The sequence below is a fragment of the Meleagris gallopavo genome, chromosome 4 (genome assembly GCF_000146605.3).
Source record: "Meleagris gallopavo isolate NT-WF06-2002-E0010 breed Aviagen turkey brand Nicholas breeding stock chromosome 4, Turkey_5.1, whole genome shotgun sequence".
Lineage (NCBI taxonomy): Eukaryota > Metazoa > Chordata > Aves > Galliformes > Phasianidae > Meleagris > Meleagris gallopavo.
Window position 1 is genome coordinate 21,052,625 of NC_015014.2, and position 16,097 is coordinate 21,068,721.

A 16,097-nucleotide genomic window follows, 5' to 3' on the forward strand; every position below is an offset into this window, starting at 1 on the left:
ATTTTTGTTCCTGCACTGTATGCAGTATTGCATACTGTACTGTTTCTGGCGACACAAAACCAAAAGAGCAGCTCAAGCATAATGACCTAACTTTTGTATAACTTTTGATCAGCATTTACTGCTGGTAAATATGCAGAGAGATAATACATGGTGGCTGAAAACTATGCATTTATGAAATTGAGTATTTCTGGGAGACGTCAAGTACCAATATATTCTATTTACAGTTGAGCATTTTTGGGTAAGAGGGCCTCAGGTGATTATCACATTGCATTGCCTGCATCACAGTTACTCAGAGTGGTCCAGCTGCTGCAACATAAAATGCTCCCAACAAGTCCCAATAAGACCAGTTATCTGAACAACATATCCTCCTGTCTGGAAAGCTTGGCTCAAAGCTGATGGCTCCACTGCTCAGTTATACTGGCTGCAACACCTACCCAGCATACTTCGTATTCCATGGGGCTGCTATGCCCTGATCCTCACAGAAACAGGGCACTTACCTGTGGGCAGTCCTTTTCCCCTCAGCCTCTCCCGAATTGCCTGACTCCTGTCTGGCTGCAATTTTTTATCTCCATTGCAAGAAAGTTGATCCATCTGCAAAACAGGCAACAGCACAAAGTCAGGAAAAAGCCAGCTGGATTCAGCATAACTGTACTTCAGGATTGCATTTGAGACCATTATGGTCATCACTGGCTGACCAAGCCAGATCAGTCCCTCACACTGACCTCAGATGCCCTTTTCACATCTGCTGACAAAAATAAGATGAGCAGAAAAGGAGAACATTTGCTAAGCAAAAAGGGGCATTAAGAATCTAAAGGTGAATGACTCATTCTTCTCCCTGGTTGGTTCTACAGCTTGTGGCCTGATTTAAAGTTAGGTTCTTTATTTTAATAGCTTTAGTGATAAAGGCCTTGTAGGTCTTTGTTTTATTCCATCCCAGAACAGACCCAGTTAGCAATGTGGACCATGAAATCAGATACTGTGATGAAGAGCACTAGGCTGACAGACATAACCTCAGAGTCCAGCCAGTGCTTTGTGGAGCTCAGGCTCAGCGCTGCTTCTAGAGGCCAGTCATAAACAGCTTCTGCTGACTATTACACAAACACAGAGACCTATCACCTCATGCAGAAACTTCCAAACTAGACGTACAAAGAATCTATGTAATCATTAAATAACAACAGATATTTTTAAATGAGAGTACTCTGAGGTCAAACACTTTTCTTGTAATCACAGTACTGTGCATCTAGACGCTTGTTTTTTTTACATTTACATAATCTCTCTGACATAGAAGTGTTCCAACAGGATAAAACAGAATAAAACCAAGACCATAATGGCATATAATTCCACTAAAAACATACTGCTTGGCATTTGTTGGAATTATAAACAGAGCACAAGGAAAATAAGTACTGAGAAAAGAACAATCTTAGTAATACCGACAACACAAGGCCTTTGGCTGTTTTCAGAGCCTGAAATTATGTGGCTATTCCATAAGTATGTTGTGATGGTTCAGATGAAGGGAGATGCCTCTGTCAGGAACAGTAACTTTGCAGGACGACTACATGCAGCGCGTTTCACTCTTAAAACAGCCCAATGCATTTGTTATCATTTGACAATAAATTCCCCTAAAATAATCATATCCCCAGGGGTGAGGAGACATGCAGGAGAATTGCCACACTGATAACTCAGTCCTTCTCCTCATTAATCAGTGCCCCTCCAAAAGTCAAGCACACATTTAAAAAAGAAAATCCACAGTGATCATTTTAGCAGCATTTTAAATAGTGACAGGTCTAGTGCTCTCCCGAGACAATATGTTTTTCCCTACTTTTCTTCCAGTGAATAACCATTTCAGAAAAGTATCTTTCTCAGAAACAGCAGCTGTGAATCTATATTCCAGAAAGAATTGTTGACTGCACAAACTGGTAAGTGGAGAAAGAAACAATTACTCCTGAGATTTTAAAATTTTTCTCCTTTCAGCATTCTCTCTTATCAGAACTGCAGCACGGTAAAACAAGAGGAAAAATGACCATAGAGTGACTCTGATTTAGCATCTTCCCTCTCTTCCTGCCCATCTCCCTTAATCTTCGAATGCTTATGAACACTTACCCCAGACAGACTTCCCAAGACCAGTCTGACTAACTGCTTCACATATGAAAAAGATGGGGCACAGTTACTGTTCCTGATGTGAGCACTGCAGGCATCCAGAACGGTCCGTACAGATACTCGGGCATAAATGACATCTTCACACATGCCAAGGAGGATGCTGTTGAGATGATCTCCAAGTTTGATAGGCTAATGACAAACAAAAATGGACAGGAGAATTAGTTTCAACAGCAACTTGCAGCACACATGGAAACAAAAGACATTTAACATGATAAAAGGACTATTCATGAGATTTATCGCCAACGTTAAATGAATGCCAATGTTAAAGTCACCATCCAGGTTTGGAGAAAATTAATTGTTTTTGTTGTTCTTCAACATTATGCCAGTCACAATCATAAAAATTAAATCCTCACTGCAATACTTTTTTAAGCCTCTGTCCACTGCTCTACTGTTCTCTAATTCCACATTTCAATATTCTGTGCCAGCTGGGCTAGCATTTCTAAAGTCCAGTGACACCACCAAAAATCATCAACAAAGAAGTAAGGACTAAAGCAGCAACAACGCTGCTGAAGGAAGCAAAACTCTGTAGTTTGAGGACAATGCCCACAAGACTGAGAACAATCTAGGTTAAATTCTTCTCTCCATGCAGTTAACCCAGCAGTGTCAGTGCAATTTGATTCCACAGGGTATGCAACAGTCAGTGTTAACACCTCTTCTCAGATGCCACAAGCACTTGAGACTTCAGCTTTCTAATCTGCAACTTGTCCCAGGTGGGGTGGTCACCTCACAGGCACAGACTCTGTCATCTGCTTTTTGACAAAAAGCATTTGGAGATAGCACCTGCCTCAAGATATTCTCTGCTTTGCTTAATACTGTCCCTTTCACTTACTACAAGACAGGACAACAAAAAAAATGTGAGAGCTCTCTAAAAGAACAGTGGGGTTTAGGGGCAGACATGGCAGATATTGCAAAGAAGTATCGCTACAACTACAACAGCACTGAATTCTCTGACTTCTGCACTCAGAGACTTCCAAATCAATAGAACTAAGTACCCAACTACCACTCCATTACCGAAAAACATTAGAGATGGAGCACTTAAACTGCCAGACAACCTTTCAAATTTCTTTCCTTACCTTTACACATAACACTCATAAATGGGACCAAACCAAAACATGAAACAGAAATACCTTAACTCCCTGAGCTGCACAACACTGCCAAATCCCTCAATAGCAGATCTGTTATTAAATGCTCTCTCTATGCAGTTCACCTGATTTTCACCCTTTATGATGCTGACTGCTGACAGCTCAGCTGGAGGGGAGGCAGCACGCAGGCAGCAGATGAATTACATGTTCCAGACTTCTTCCAAAAATGAGTGGTGGGTGTGGAAGATGACCTCTTGAGAAATAAGATTCAGCTTTAAGCAGTCTGCATCTACAGTGGCTGACAAGTCAGTAGTTACTCCCTGTTACAAACAACATATATCCCTTCTTGGCCATTGTATAATGTAGCTGCATATACTGAGTCCACGCTCACCAAAGTAACAGCAGCAGAGATCACAAGTTGCTTTACTGTGGGTAAAGCCATGTTACTTAAATATTTGTTTTTATACAGAAGTCTGAACCAAAACAAATTATTTTCTCCTTCTTCAGCAGCATTAATTACAGACTTTCAGCCTATGACACTGAAGGATAGACCAACCTAAATATATCTTCACAGAAACAAACACAAATATGGTATCAGCACCTTCTTTCTGTGTGATAACAACAATATCCTCACACATCACAGGAAATACAGAAGTATTTCAGAAGTACAGAAAATAATCCACACTCTTTGGCATCCCACGAGGAGAGCCCACTGTGTTCATTCACATGCAACAGTGGTCACACAATCCAGTCTGAAACTGTGGTATTAAACAAAATCAAATGGAACTTACTTGGCTTTGAGGAACCTCATGGTCAGCTCCCCAGAAGAGCGTCATACCAAGAGAATAAATATGGACCTGTAGTAAGACAAAAGACATCTGTCAACTCAGGAGAGCTGAACTGGAAACGCAAAGCATCTTAAAGCAGAGAAAAGAATACAGAGTCATTTTGTGCATACACTTTCTTGGCAGTTAAGTTTAGATGACTTTCAGATTTTCCTTCCCCTTTTCCATGAGTGCTGGAGAAGCAAACTCTACTGCAACAAAATGCAACAAATCTCATCAGCGTCTCTGTCTTCTTTGTTCACTTCAAACTCTCCTCTCACGTTGAAGGCAGAAGCCTGTGTAATCCATGCCAGCAGCCTCAGATGGGGCACAGACTGCAAGGCAGTACCTGAGGCACCATAATGCTTTGGTTTGAAGGCACGGCAGGCCTCAACAAGACTCAGACAGCCAGCTGCTACTGCCAAGGGATGAATGCGACTCAGAGGAGAAAATGCAAGGAATGCAAGAGTATCAAAGGTATAAAGCAGTCAATTTACTCTATCATTGATGTTGTAAGATACAAATGTCTTAATCGTTATATCTATAAACTAACAGCTAATATCAACAGCAGTGATATTAACATATGACTTTAACATATTAAGCTCATCTGGAGTTGTACTACAGCCTTCAAATGCTGCATATTTAAGACCACAAATACACACAGTCCCTATAGGTCACTGTGTCATTTATGATACAGATAAGTAACTACTAGAAAAAACTGGATTGTTTTTAGGAACATACACTACAGATGACTCTTGCTATCAGACTGATTGCAGTATATGTGCAACTTTAAATACTTGCACAGACACTGAACAGCAATTATGAGGACAATTATAAATTAAGAGTAAGTCATTGAAAGAAGTTTCCTCACCAATGAAAAGCAACACCTCTTACTTAAGTCCTAAATACATACGTTGACAAGCTCTGTCCAGGCCTAGAAACTTCATATGAAGTTTCATAAAGTCACAACTGAGTGGACAAAGGCAACAGACAGACTTTTTTTTTGCAGCCTGTGAAACAGACATTTTCTTCATCCCATTCTAAGCCTGTAGAATTGGTGGAAAATTGTAGAAGTAGCTGAAGGTTGGACATGAGTATTGATCTCTGCATTGGAAAGTCTCCGTGTATAGAAAACAAAATGTATTCTCAAAGACTCAGAAAAAGGATATAGAAATGATTTCCTGTTTAGGCCAGACTGCTTAAAAAGCAGTAAAACAACTGTCACCACTGCACTGCGCAGACATGTAGCCCCAAACACATGTAAGAGGCATGTTCAGATTTCTCTTGTAAAATAGGAAATGTTTCCTTATAATGTATTCCAAAGAGCAATACACAGCCTTGAAACAGGGTAAGAAAGTAATTACTAAACAAAAGTAGAAGCAACATCATACTAATCTTAAATTCAATGCATTTTATTCATATAATGTTGAAAATCAACATACTCTGAGAAGCTCCAATCCTAGACTTCTGCCACTTCAATCCCACGGTCTCTCTCCAGTTACTTGCAAGCTACTACTGCATATAAAACAAAAATGTATCCACTACATACCACCCAGGAATACATGTCTTCAGTTTAAAGTAATGTCACACACATTAAATCCAGCAACTCTCTCCTATTTCATGCACCCTAACTTCAAAACTAGATGAATAGACACATTGCTGCTAGACTGGTGTTTGGCACATCCCTTGACAGCCATAGCATAGGTGAGATAGTCAGAGGTATGTAGGGAGATAGGAAATCCCAAAGCGGTCTGTTCACAAAGATATCACTGACTGAGCTTTGTACAGCACAGCATCAGGCTCCTTACATGAGAAAATGCAGGCAAGAAAACGGAGGCAAAAACCATCTATGAAAAAATGTGTTGCAAATAAATAAATCAGTAACAAAAAACCACCATGAATTCTATTAATCTCAAACGATCAGTAAACAAGAGGTGATTTTGCTCAGTAATACTGAACAAGAACAGATATTTAAAATACTCTGTTTCTCCACAAGACAACCTTTGATTGAAGATGAATCTCTTAGAAATTAAAGCAGTCATTCAAAACATTTTACTTTATCTTTGTTTTAAAATAATTCCAATAATTTTCACGATCTAGAAACCAATGCCAAATTCACTTCACAAAATCATCTTTCACTATAACTTCAGCTATATTGTATTGCAGTTGCATCAAATTTGATTTATATTCAATTTGACTGAGTGTCCTAGATTAATCAGAAGTGTATTCATTGCCTGACCACTGTGCTGTCTGATAGTTAGCATATACCGTTCCATTGAGCTAACAAGTGAGGTCACAGCTGCAGAGCTGAAAGCTATCCTCCCACTGTCTTGTCAGAGAGCAGGAGAAATAGGAAAACACAAAGCCCAACTCCCAGGCCAGACCTATTTCAGATCCAAAGAGGAAAACACTCAGATTTCCATTAAATGACTTTAGCAAACCATAGAAGTAGGGGAAAAAAAAAAAAAAAGTTTAAATATGTTTGAAGCTAACGCAAAGCAAGACCTAAGAACCATGAAGTCAGCTCATCTGGAGAAAAACAAACACTATACACTCCAACACATAGTTTAATACTGATGTAAAGGGAAACAACTAGTAAAAAGAAGCATGTGCAAGTAAGTTATTGAATGGCCCTGATGCCTTCAAACAATGCCGTAATATTACAAGGTTCTTCACACAAAACACTGGGAAGAAACAAAAAGATAATTATTTACAGTTCTGCTTTTATGCAAGGAGAAAAACTCGCTTAGTTTGGCCAGGTTATTCTCTGAGTAAGGAGTTTTGCCATTGTTTTACTGTTATTAGAGTGCTTTACCAGTATAACTTCAGTCAAGTTTTTGTGCCAAATTCACTTCTTTTCTTATTTCAGGCAGTTTTCTTCTTTCACATAAGTAAACAAATACATCCAAAAGGATGGGTATCGTGGAAGAACTACACACAAACTACTATCCTACACAGTTCTCACCTCAGGGGTTACAGACAAGCATCACAGTCACTCCTGTCCTTGGCATGCTATCCAATGTAACCTTAACACAACACTACTGTACACTGTTGCCACCATGAAAACATGGTATCCTTAAATCAAGAGAAGAATCTCCCTTATTTGACTGCAGGATGAATAATGTAACATCTAACAACTTAGACTGTGGCTGTCCTTAGCTGCACCCAGCCCCAAATGTCGCACTGGGAGCACCACTCTGTGATTCATCTGACAAGTGTTAAATGAGAACAAGAATGGCAGCAGCAACACTTTTCTCAAATGTTTTTATATCATCCCACTGTATCCCAACAGTTCAGAACGTGCAGAAATTTAGTAGATTTTGTGAATCAAGTTAGTTCATCCTAAACACAAAGTCTGAAGCTTCAATCACACAGTAAAGGGTTCTGTTTAGTTAATAGGTGACTCTGAGTAATTTGGTTATGTAAAGTCACAGTTGTTTCCCAGTGGAAACATCATCACAATAGCTGCAGCCTGGAGTCTCATTTCCAGCAAGCAAAGTTGCGCTGCTGTCACGAAATAAACTTACACTGCTGTAACCAGAGATTAATCAGCACTGTGTATGTGCAGAATGCCAATGTTTGGTCACTGCTTATTGATATGTTCTGTGCCCATGTTTACAACCTACAGAGGTCCCTCTGGTGATTTTTTCCCTCGAGATTAAGAAACGTCACAAAATGGCTTTTAATATTAGATGTTCTGAATGAATACTGGCATGAAGCAAAGAATGCCATCAGTCCTGAATTTCACAAATGTGCCATTCAGAAACTTGCTTCTGATGTTTTTAAAGGCCTGTTTTGTATGTTAACCTCCCAGCTTACACTAGAGACAAAATTACTATCCTCAACAATGTTGTCTCTCCTGAAGCAAGATAAATAATTCCAATACTATGACTGCAGAATTTGGCAGCTGTGTTCTACTTTACTGAATCTGATCCTGGCATTCATTTCAGTGTTATTTTTACTTTTCTTTTAAAACTTTCAACTTAGGTTGCTAGCTGCCTGGTTTTGTCATAGTTCAAGTAATATACATTATTATGCCATTACATTTTACTATGTTGCAGAGAAAGAGCTTGTAACTGAGAATGCAGTGATTTCATCTGATATAGTTGTGAAAAAAAAACAAAAACAACTACATATAAGATTTAGGGAAAAGCAGAAGTAGCACAGTAGCACATACCATGTATTCTATAGACATAAACACGTTTTGATAGTCCTTATGCCAACACCAGCTTCCTTGGATGTAAGAGCAGAGTGCTGCTCTTTCTGGAGAAATGTTGTCAAACCTCATGCTTGTTCCCAGCTTAAAACAACGCTAGCTTTGGCTCCTATTCTTCCCTTAGGGTTACTGATCTCGAGAAGCCAAGAAGATGAGAATAGAGCTCAGCTTCCTTTTACTCCAACCTCTAAATATCTTTGACAAGGACAAAGCAGAGCTTTACCATTTGCAACAAATGGTTGTTAGGCAAACATCTGAGAAGCGACAGTCATCGTGACTATCTGTATCAACGAGCTGGAGAAGATTTCATACACAAACATTACCTACCTGATCATCAACCCTGGAGGAAGAAAAGAAAAGGAAGGTGGAAAGGAACAATTCTACACGCAACTGATGAGTATTTTTAATAATTAAAATAAAATTTCTGAGATGAGCAAAAGTATTTGATTTTTTGAAGTCTTGGCATGCTTGAGTAATTGTTTTGCTTACCTCTTACATGCTGTTTGCCTTTGAAAGAAATTGTTGATGTTACTTTTAGGAAAATAGGTGAAATGTTGCTTCCCATTAGCTAGATAGGCAGTGTAGAAATCACGTAGCCACCGCTCAAGCATGGCTGTTAGTAGAACACATGCAGATCTGCACACAGACACTTATTCCTACAGGCACAATACAGCCACAATCTCTACCCCACTTACATGTACAAAGAAAAAAGCAGAAGGGTCCCTCCCCTTTCCCAAAAGAAATCAATGAAACACACAGATAAAGAATTCTGCAGACAAAAAGGTCCTTTTAAAGACAGCAATCCACAGTGGAAGAGACACAGTACCTTCTCAACATCTGAGAGAGATGACAGGGACTGGTTCTGCAGAACCTCGGGTGCTGTGAATGCTCGCAGGTCTTGGTGGGAAACATTGTCATCAGTAAATGACACACTGCCAGATGGAAGCAAGAGGAGAGACCATGGAGAAATGATGAATCCCAGAGCAGCAGGATCAGCTGTGTTTGAAAGAAGGAAAAAAAAATATTTGCAGATTAACATACAATTGTTTTGTGTCATTCCTTGATGTAATTTTATTTGCTCAAACACATATTCAATATCAATATACTTCCCTTTTCACCTATGGTACTGCATAACCACTATAATAATCTTTTTTTTTTTTTTTTTTTTTTTAAGTTGACAATTTTGTCTCAGTATTCATACCCTCAAGGTCATGCTCACAGATCTCCTATCTCCAGGTTATTTCATCTCTGAAACACCAAAAATGATCAAACACTATAGGAGCCATGTCATGAAGGCCAACTCCAAAGCAGGAATGGAATTAATTGCTTTCCTAACAGTACTGGTGTAGCAGCAATGACCTGGATAGAGAAGATCAGGTTAGCAGAGCAAAGGAAGATTCTGTATTAGACTGGCTGGGCCAAACAGAAACGTTTTGGAGAGCTTCAGTTTTATCTAGTTCAAAGCAAGAAATAATTTCACTACTGAAAAGAAATAAAATTCTAGTCAGCAGTGGAAGAAAGCAAAGAACTAACCCGAACCGTTCTCTAGGATTCTCCTTCCAAACTTTAGTTTGAAATAGCAAAACAAGCGCTGAAATCAGAGAACCAAACTAGCTAATCAAACTTTCCTTTTCCACTTTCTTAAGTTGAAATTCTTTTTTCTACATCTCATAGCAAAACAGCTTCATTTCATCAAAGGAGGTACAAGCTTTTATGTCAGTAAAAATACAAAGTGAACCTTTTCCAAGGGCACTAATTTCTACTACATGATTTACCAAAGAGCTGAGGAAACATTCAAAGGACTTAGAAGTCTTTCTCCTCTACATCATAAGCACCAGCTACAGAATGATCATTTCTCTCCTCATCATCACCACAAACAACATTTTCCACTCTCCTATCAGTTTAGGATGTTCCCATAGTGCTGGTGCCCAGGCTGTGGAACTATCTTGTAATCTAGAATATTTCTAATCTCCTAGCAAATGTATTGAATTACTGCATAGAGGTATCAGATGTAAAAGGATCTACTGAGTAATTCCTTCCATTTCTTCAACTCCCCTTCCTCTCAAAGCAGCTAAGAAACTGCTTTAAGGCTTCCCTCATTCTATGATGTGGGAAGCAGGACTGTGTAATTAACTGGTGAGTACAATTATCCAGAAAAGCGTTCAATTCAAACTCATGAAAGCTCAGCAAGTATCCCTTCCTACCAGTGCATGCAGAGGAATTCATTCAGTAGAGAAGACAACACATACATTGTTGTCAAACCCTGAGCACAATTTCTCCTTGAAAGGAAAGAGAGACCAGGTTAGAAATCATTCTAAAATGGGCAGATCCTACAGACCGCTTCCATTTATTATTTCAAGTTTAAGCTCCCTTGAACCTGCAAAAACTTGCTCTTCTCACTTCAAAATGTTTCTTCTTCATGAGCTTTTATTTTCCTGAGAGTTATTATAGTTTACAATTAAACAGAGAAGTTCACATTCAACAGTAATTTTAACAAACAAACAAAAACACTCAAGTGATAAGTCAAAGCCAAAAAAGCATATATATATGTACACACACATTATATATAAAAATATTTTTAAAAGTTTCTTATGGTTTTCCTAATTCATTTTAAAATGCCAGTGTGTTATGCTACTAGCCAGTATGAAAAGCTTCAGATTCACAGCATAGAAATGCTTTCTCCCCGCTCTTCGTGAAACACAGGGTGGCTCAATGGTTTCTTGCTGCCTCAAGGAAACATACTTTGCTATTCTTGCTTTGTCCTCTGGATCCCAAACAGATCAGTAATTACTGCAGAAGGTATCTCTGATCACGGTGGCTAAATCAATTCAAGCTCTAGTACAGAACTGCTGAGCTCCCCATAGAGATCAGCACAGTTTGTCACAGACAACAACAACCACATGCACGCTCCAAACAAAAGCACCCTAAAAATCCAAATACGGAACCCTACTTGATAATCTCTCTCTTCTTGTAAAGATCAAATAAATTTGAGCAAGAGAAGAAAATGTAAACTTCATGCAGACATTAATAACCAACTCTTAGACTGCAGTGCATGCATCACTTCTTCCTGCAGGGCAATCCGACTGACTGACCCCTGGCTACAAAATGATTTAAGCCTAGCATCATTTGCAACAGCCTACACAAAACATCTGCTTGATATAGAAGTAAAAATAATCCATTTTGTCCAAGGTGATGGTTTCACTGCAATGTATAACAAGACACATCACAAGAATTAAATAAGACCATCTCTCCATTCACCTTCTCTCACTATGGCAAGCTTCCAAAGTTGGAGTTCAGCCTCACAATATGAGACCGTCTCTAATACTTAAAATTATAAACAAGATGAGCTGAAGAAAACTCACTGAGCAATTACCTGAAACATCAGATATGGCAAAAGTAGAAGTCACTACAGCCAACTGATTTAGACAACAACATTATCTGCCTCTCCCAGCCCCAAAGACATTTTGCACTGTAACTCTAACCCCACTTCCTCCAAAACAAACAGAACAACTGTTATTCACTATTATGGCAGTACACAGAGATGGTAAACTGAAGAAATATAGAGGTGGAGAGACCCTCCCATTAGGCATTACATTCTTAATTATTACATTATGTTGCAAAGCACTTCTAGAAAGAAAACATTAGCTGGTCATCAGCTTCCCAAAGTAACACTGCAACCAGCTACTGGATTTTGACCAGCTGTGTGTTGATACAAAAATAAACACTGAAAAATATTTTAAGGTTTCTGCTTAACAGCTCCAACTTGAGTAAAGATGAGGCTTTATCCTTAATGATTTGTACCATGAAGACTTTAAATAACTCTGAACACTTTATATTCTGAAGCGTATTACGGAAACCAGAGATTATGAGAATGGAAATGTGATTTAGTTTTAACAATATTAAAAAACAACCCATTTAGCCTGAAGTCCTGCAAATACTGGTTTACTTTAACTCACGCTTTTCTGCCCTGTAGATGGAAAGGTTGAATTTAATGACCCATGTAAAATACTTCCATCTACGTTGTACAGTCTGCATGATTTGAAGCTATGGATGGTGAACATAGTTAAGAGTAGAAAAGGGGTTGATTTTGCCAAGATTCTTCTGTTGGCACTTTCCTAGTTTCATCTTTTAGTACCTTTTAACCAGTATATTGGATCAGACTGCCTACATCATAATCTTCAACCTATGTTTACAAAGGATGAGAATAAAATAATTAATCCTCTTTTTACTTCCTTGAGGCATCCATAACAAATCAAAGCTCCTACTATGCAAATTTATCCTAAGAATAATATTTTCAAGTAACTCTATTCTTCCATCTCACTGCTTGTGCCATGGAAAAAATCACCAAATTGTTTGAATTGGAAGGGACCCTTAAAGGCCATCTAGTACAACCCCCTACAGTGAACAGGGACACCTACAGCTACATCAGGTGCTCATCTCCTCTTTTAGTCTTTCAGAAGAATTTTTCAGAGTCATAAGGGAAATCTATTCCTCAGAATAATGGAGAAAACAACAAAGAGAAACTCAGACCCTCTTTCAGAAGCACTGGAATTCAGGCTACAACTCCTGGTCAGTTGTATGTCCAGGAAACTTTCAGCTGTGCTGGAGATGCCAGCCCTGAGTTAACTCTGTAAGTATGCAGCATGGTAACAAAACCCTTGTGAGAGCACAGCTTATCATCAATGCCAAGACACAAATAAATAGTGTGGTCTTACTTAGAAGGAGAGACTGAATTGGTTTTGAGTGCAATAAAATCTGGAAGATTATTCAACTAAATAGCATTTGCCAAACAAATTGAAGACTTTGAAAACAGTCTTTTAAACAGTTTAACAGCACACAAGTAGCCAAAACAAAAGAACCCAAACAATATTATAAGAAATAATGCAGTTGTTTAAAATTGATCAGAGTTACAATATTGATGGCTGGTAATTCTGAATTCCTAAGCTATTTAAACAATTCAAGGTCCTTTAACTGTGTTTTCTCTCAACTTTTTCTCCCTTAGGTTGCAGCCATTAGCAAAAGTAGTAGGAAATGACATAAAGTAGAAAAAGCAATCTACTCAAACATGCCAGCAATGGGTGGCTGGAAAATGTGGATTTCTCCCACTCTTACTGTATTTTTCCTCCAATCAACAAGAATAACCCACCCCATCTCCTCTTCCCCAACCAAACAGCTACCAGGACTCACCATTAGTTTCCACCAACATCTTTCACTTTGGCTCCTTGCCTTTCATTACACTCACCCAAGCTAAGTGCATGCAACTGGGTGACTCAACAAGGTTTACAGGTGCTTGAAAAAACATCACTGTCTTTCTTCGCATGCACTTTCAGATAGTATAATTTTTCTTCAGAGAAACAATTCTCCATTTACATTTTTGTAAAGTGACTGTATCTACCCAGCCAGCTCTCCTATTAGCAGAACTGTTTTCTCCCCTTCTCTTTCTCCTGTACTGAGTACATTGTTTGATTTGAACCACATGGTGCAACTACTTCCAGAACTCATAAAGCATGCTAGCACAGGAGTGGCTAAAGCAACAAAATCTTTCCCACTTTCAAGCTCTGATAAGCTTTCCCCATTTCAACCTATTTAACGAGAAGAAAGCCTGGTTTTTTTACTGAGTGCCAAGAGCACAGCATGCTCCTAACACCTATGTGCTCATAGCCGAGATACTGCACTTCAAAGACCTCTTACTCTGCCTTCACAAGATTCAGCATGTCTGACACAGCTGATTCACCTTCTAAACAACAAAATAGTTAGTGAAGATAATTAAACAGATGTAAGAGAAGGGCAGGTCTGGTATCAGCCTTTTCAAATCACTAGATTCATTTAAACTTCACAACTGCAATCAGGAGCACTGGATTATCTTTCTCCTCCATTTAACAGCTTATAGCTTACTGACATGACAACTACCAGCCTTGATCTTCTACACCAGTGATTAGCAACTGAGCATTTCCATCCTACCTTTCACTGCTTATAATTGATTGAAATCAATTTGTACAGTATTTTAATGGGCTCAACAATTGTTAGAATTGTAAATACAAATAACCATAAAAATATGCACATTTATTGATCAATCATTGAATTAGATATGGTATAACTTGTGACTAAAAAGGGAAGACATGGAATTTCATTATGTACTTGTATTTGGTGCTTTGATGAATAAGTAGACAGACTCACTAAGACACATAACACTTACAAGTCAAGTCATCACATCTTTAACAGAAGCTTGTCTAAAATATTTTTCCCTTATTTCCTGAAACCAATTTTAATTAACAACAGAAGGATACTTTCTCAGTTGGTATGACTGCAAGAATTCTCAACTTCAAACAAGCAGAGAAGGCTATCAAAATTTGACCAGGATTTCACAAATATATAAATGGTCTCTTAGGCTGATTCCTCTATGTCTGTGTAGCTGCTGGGCTGATGTGGGGAAGCTGCAAATAGATGACAATGTAAGCAATGACAATTTCCAATGCCATTTAATCCTAATTTCAAATTAGTTAGGCTGTAGTTCTGAATTCTGTCTTTTTTCTTTTTTTTCTTTGGGGGGTGGGAGGGGAAGGTATTACTTTGTTTTGCTTTTTAAACTGAGGAAACTTAATATAGAAAATACTCACCAAGATTAGATTTTGTTACAGAACAAGATGTTTCAGGGAATCCAGAGCTACACAAAGAGTGAGAGAAGAGCATCACATCTCTGAGACTGACTAGAGCCAAATGTGGAGAACGTACCTCAGCCAGGAGTGGCTGTACACGTCTGAACAACTCTGGAAATAGGACCACTGAGGCAAATCTGTCAAGCTGTATGTCATGACTGAAAATTAATTGAGACAAACAGGACTCCTCTAGGATTCCCTGTATACTACAGGCTCTCCAGAAAGAGCAAATGAAATTGAGACAGACAAGAAAGCTCATGGGAACCTCTGCATTCTTTATTCCATCAGCTTCACAACACATTCTTACAAGCCAGCACAGAAAGTGATATTCAAGATGACCAAAAAAGATGTCTAGATTTTTTTCCTTAGAGAAGCCAAATCTTCATTAAAGACTAGTTATCTGCATCTTGCTGGGAGGAATTAAACTGCCTTTGTCAACCACTGTTACACTGTAAAGCTCTTTCATTTGAGTGCCTTTTAAAGTGCACTTTACCACAGGGCTATATTCCAGGTTAATTAATAGCATGCGACTGAAAACAGTTTGCTGAACTAGCAGAACAGCTCAGTAAAACACTCTCATATCCAAAAAGAGAGAGATTCTTCTGGCACTGATTTTATCTAAAGTTGTGTTTTGGTATTCACTGATAGGAAGTGAGACCAGAAACAACTTCCATCTCAGCCAGTCTTGACTGGCAGACACTGCCCTACCTTAAAAGCATACAGCAGGAGTCCTGGGGCAGCTTTGTTTTCTGTGCTCTCATCTTTCTACACTGTTCCTCCAAAGGAGGGATGCACTGTGTTCTCACTCTCATCTTGCTGGCAGTCTTCACTGTAATTATAACTCTCTTCTGCACTGCTAGGAAAGGGTGAGCTCCTGTTTCTAGTGAAGACTTCATTCTTGCAAAACACTCACTCTAGTCTACGGTTTTTAAGCAGTTTCACTGTTACATACTTATGGTACAGGCTTCTTTCAGTGTTGAAGTGTCCAGCTCTGTCATCATTCAAGATATCTCTTAAGTTATATGTAGTTCTTCACGCTCACTGTCTTAAAACAAATAAATAAATCGTTCTCCAATTCTCTTTTAGAGATATCAAAGAGACAGGAAAGAAGATTCCTCTTCTTGCAATACGAGGAGCAGAGAGAGTTGGTCAAATAGCAACA

General features: G+C 38.7%; 1 protein-coding gene across 1 annotated transcript; it reads right to left on the minus strand.

Moving 5' to 3' along the window:
* Positions 1-263: 263 nt before the first annotated feature.
* Positions 264-9,412, minus strand: LOC104910681 (tyrosine-protein phosphatase non-receptor type 13-like). The gene is made up of 4 exons (XM_019615184.2): positions 9,106-9,412; positions 4,031-4,096; positions 2,101-2,286; positions 264-591 (listed from the first exon to the last, which is right to left on the minus strand). Exons 1-4 carry the CDS (start codon positions 9,334-9,336, stop codon positions 463-465), a joined length of 612 nt encoding a protein of 203 aa, XP_019470729.1. The 5' UTR covers positions 9,337-9,412; the 3' UTR covers positions 264-462.
* Positions 9,413-16,097: the final 6,685 nt, after the last annotated feature.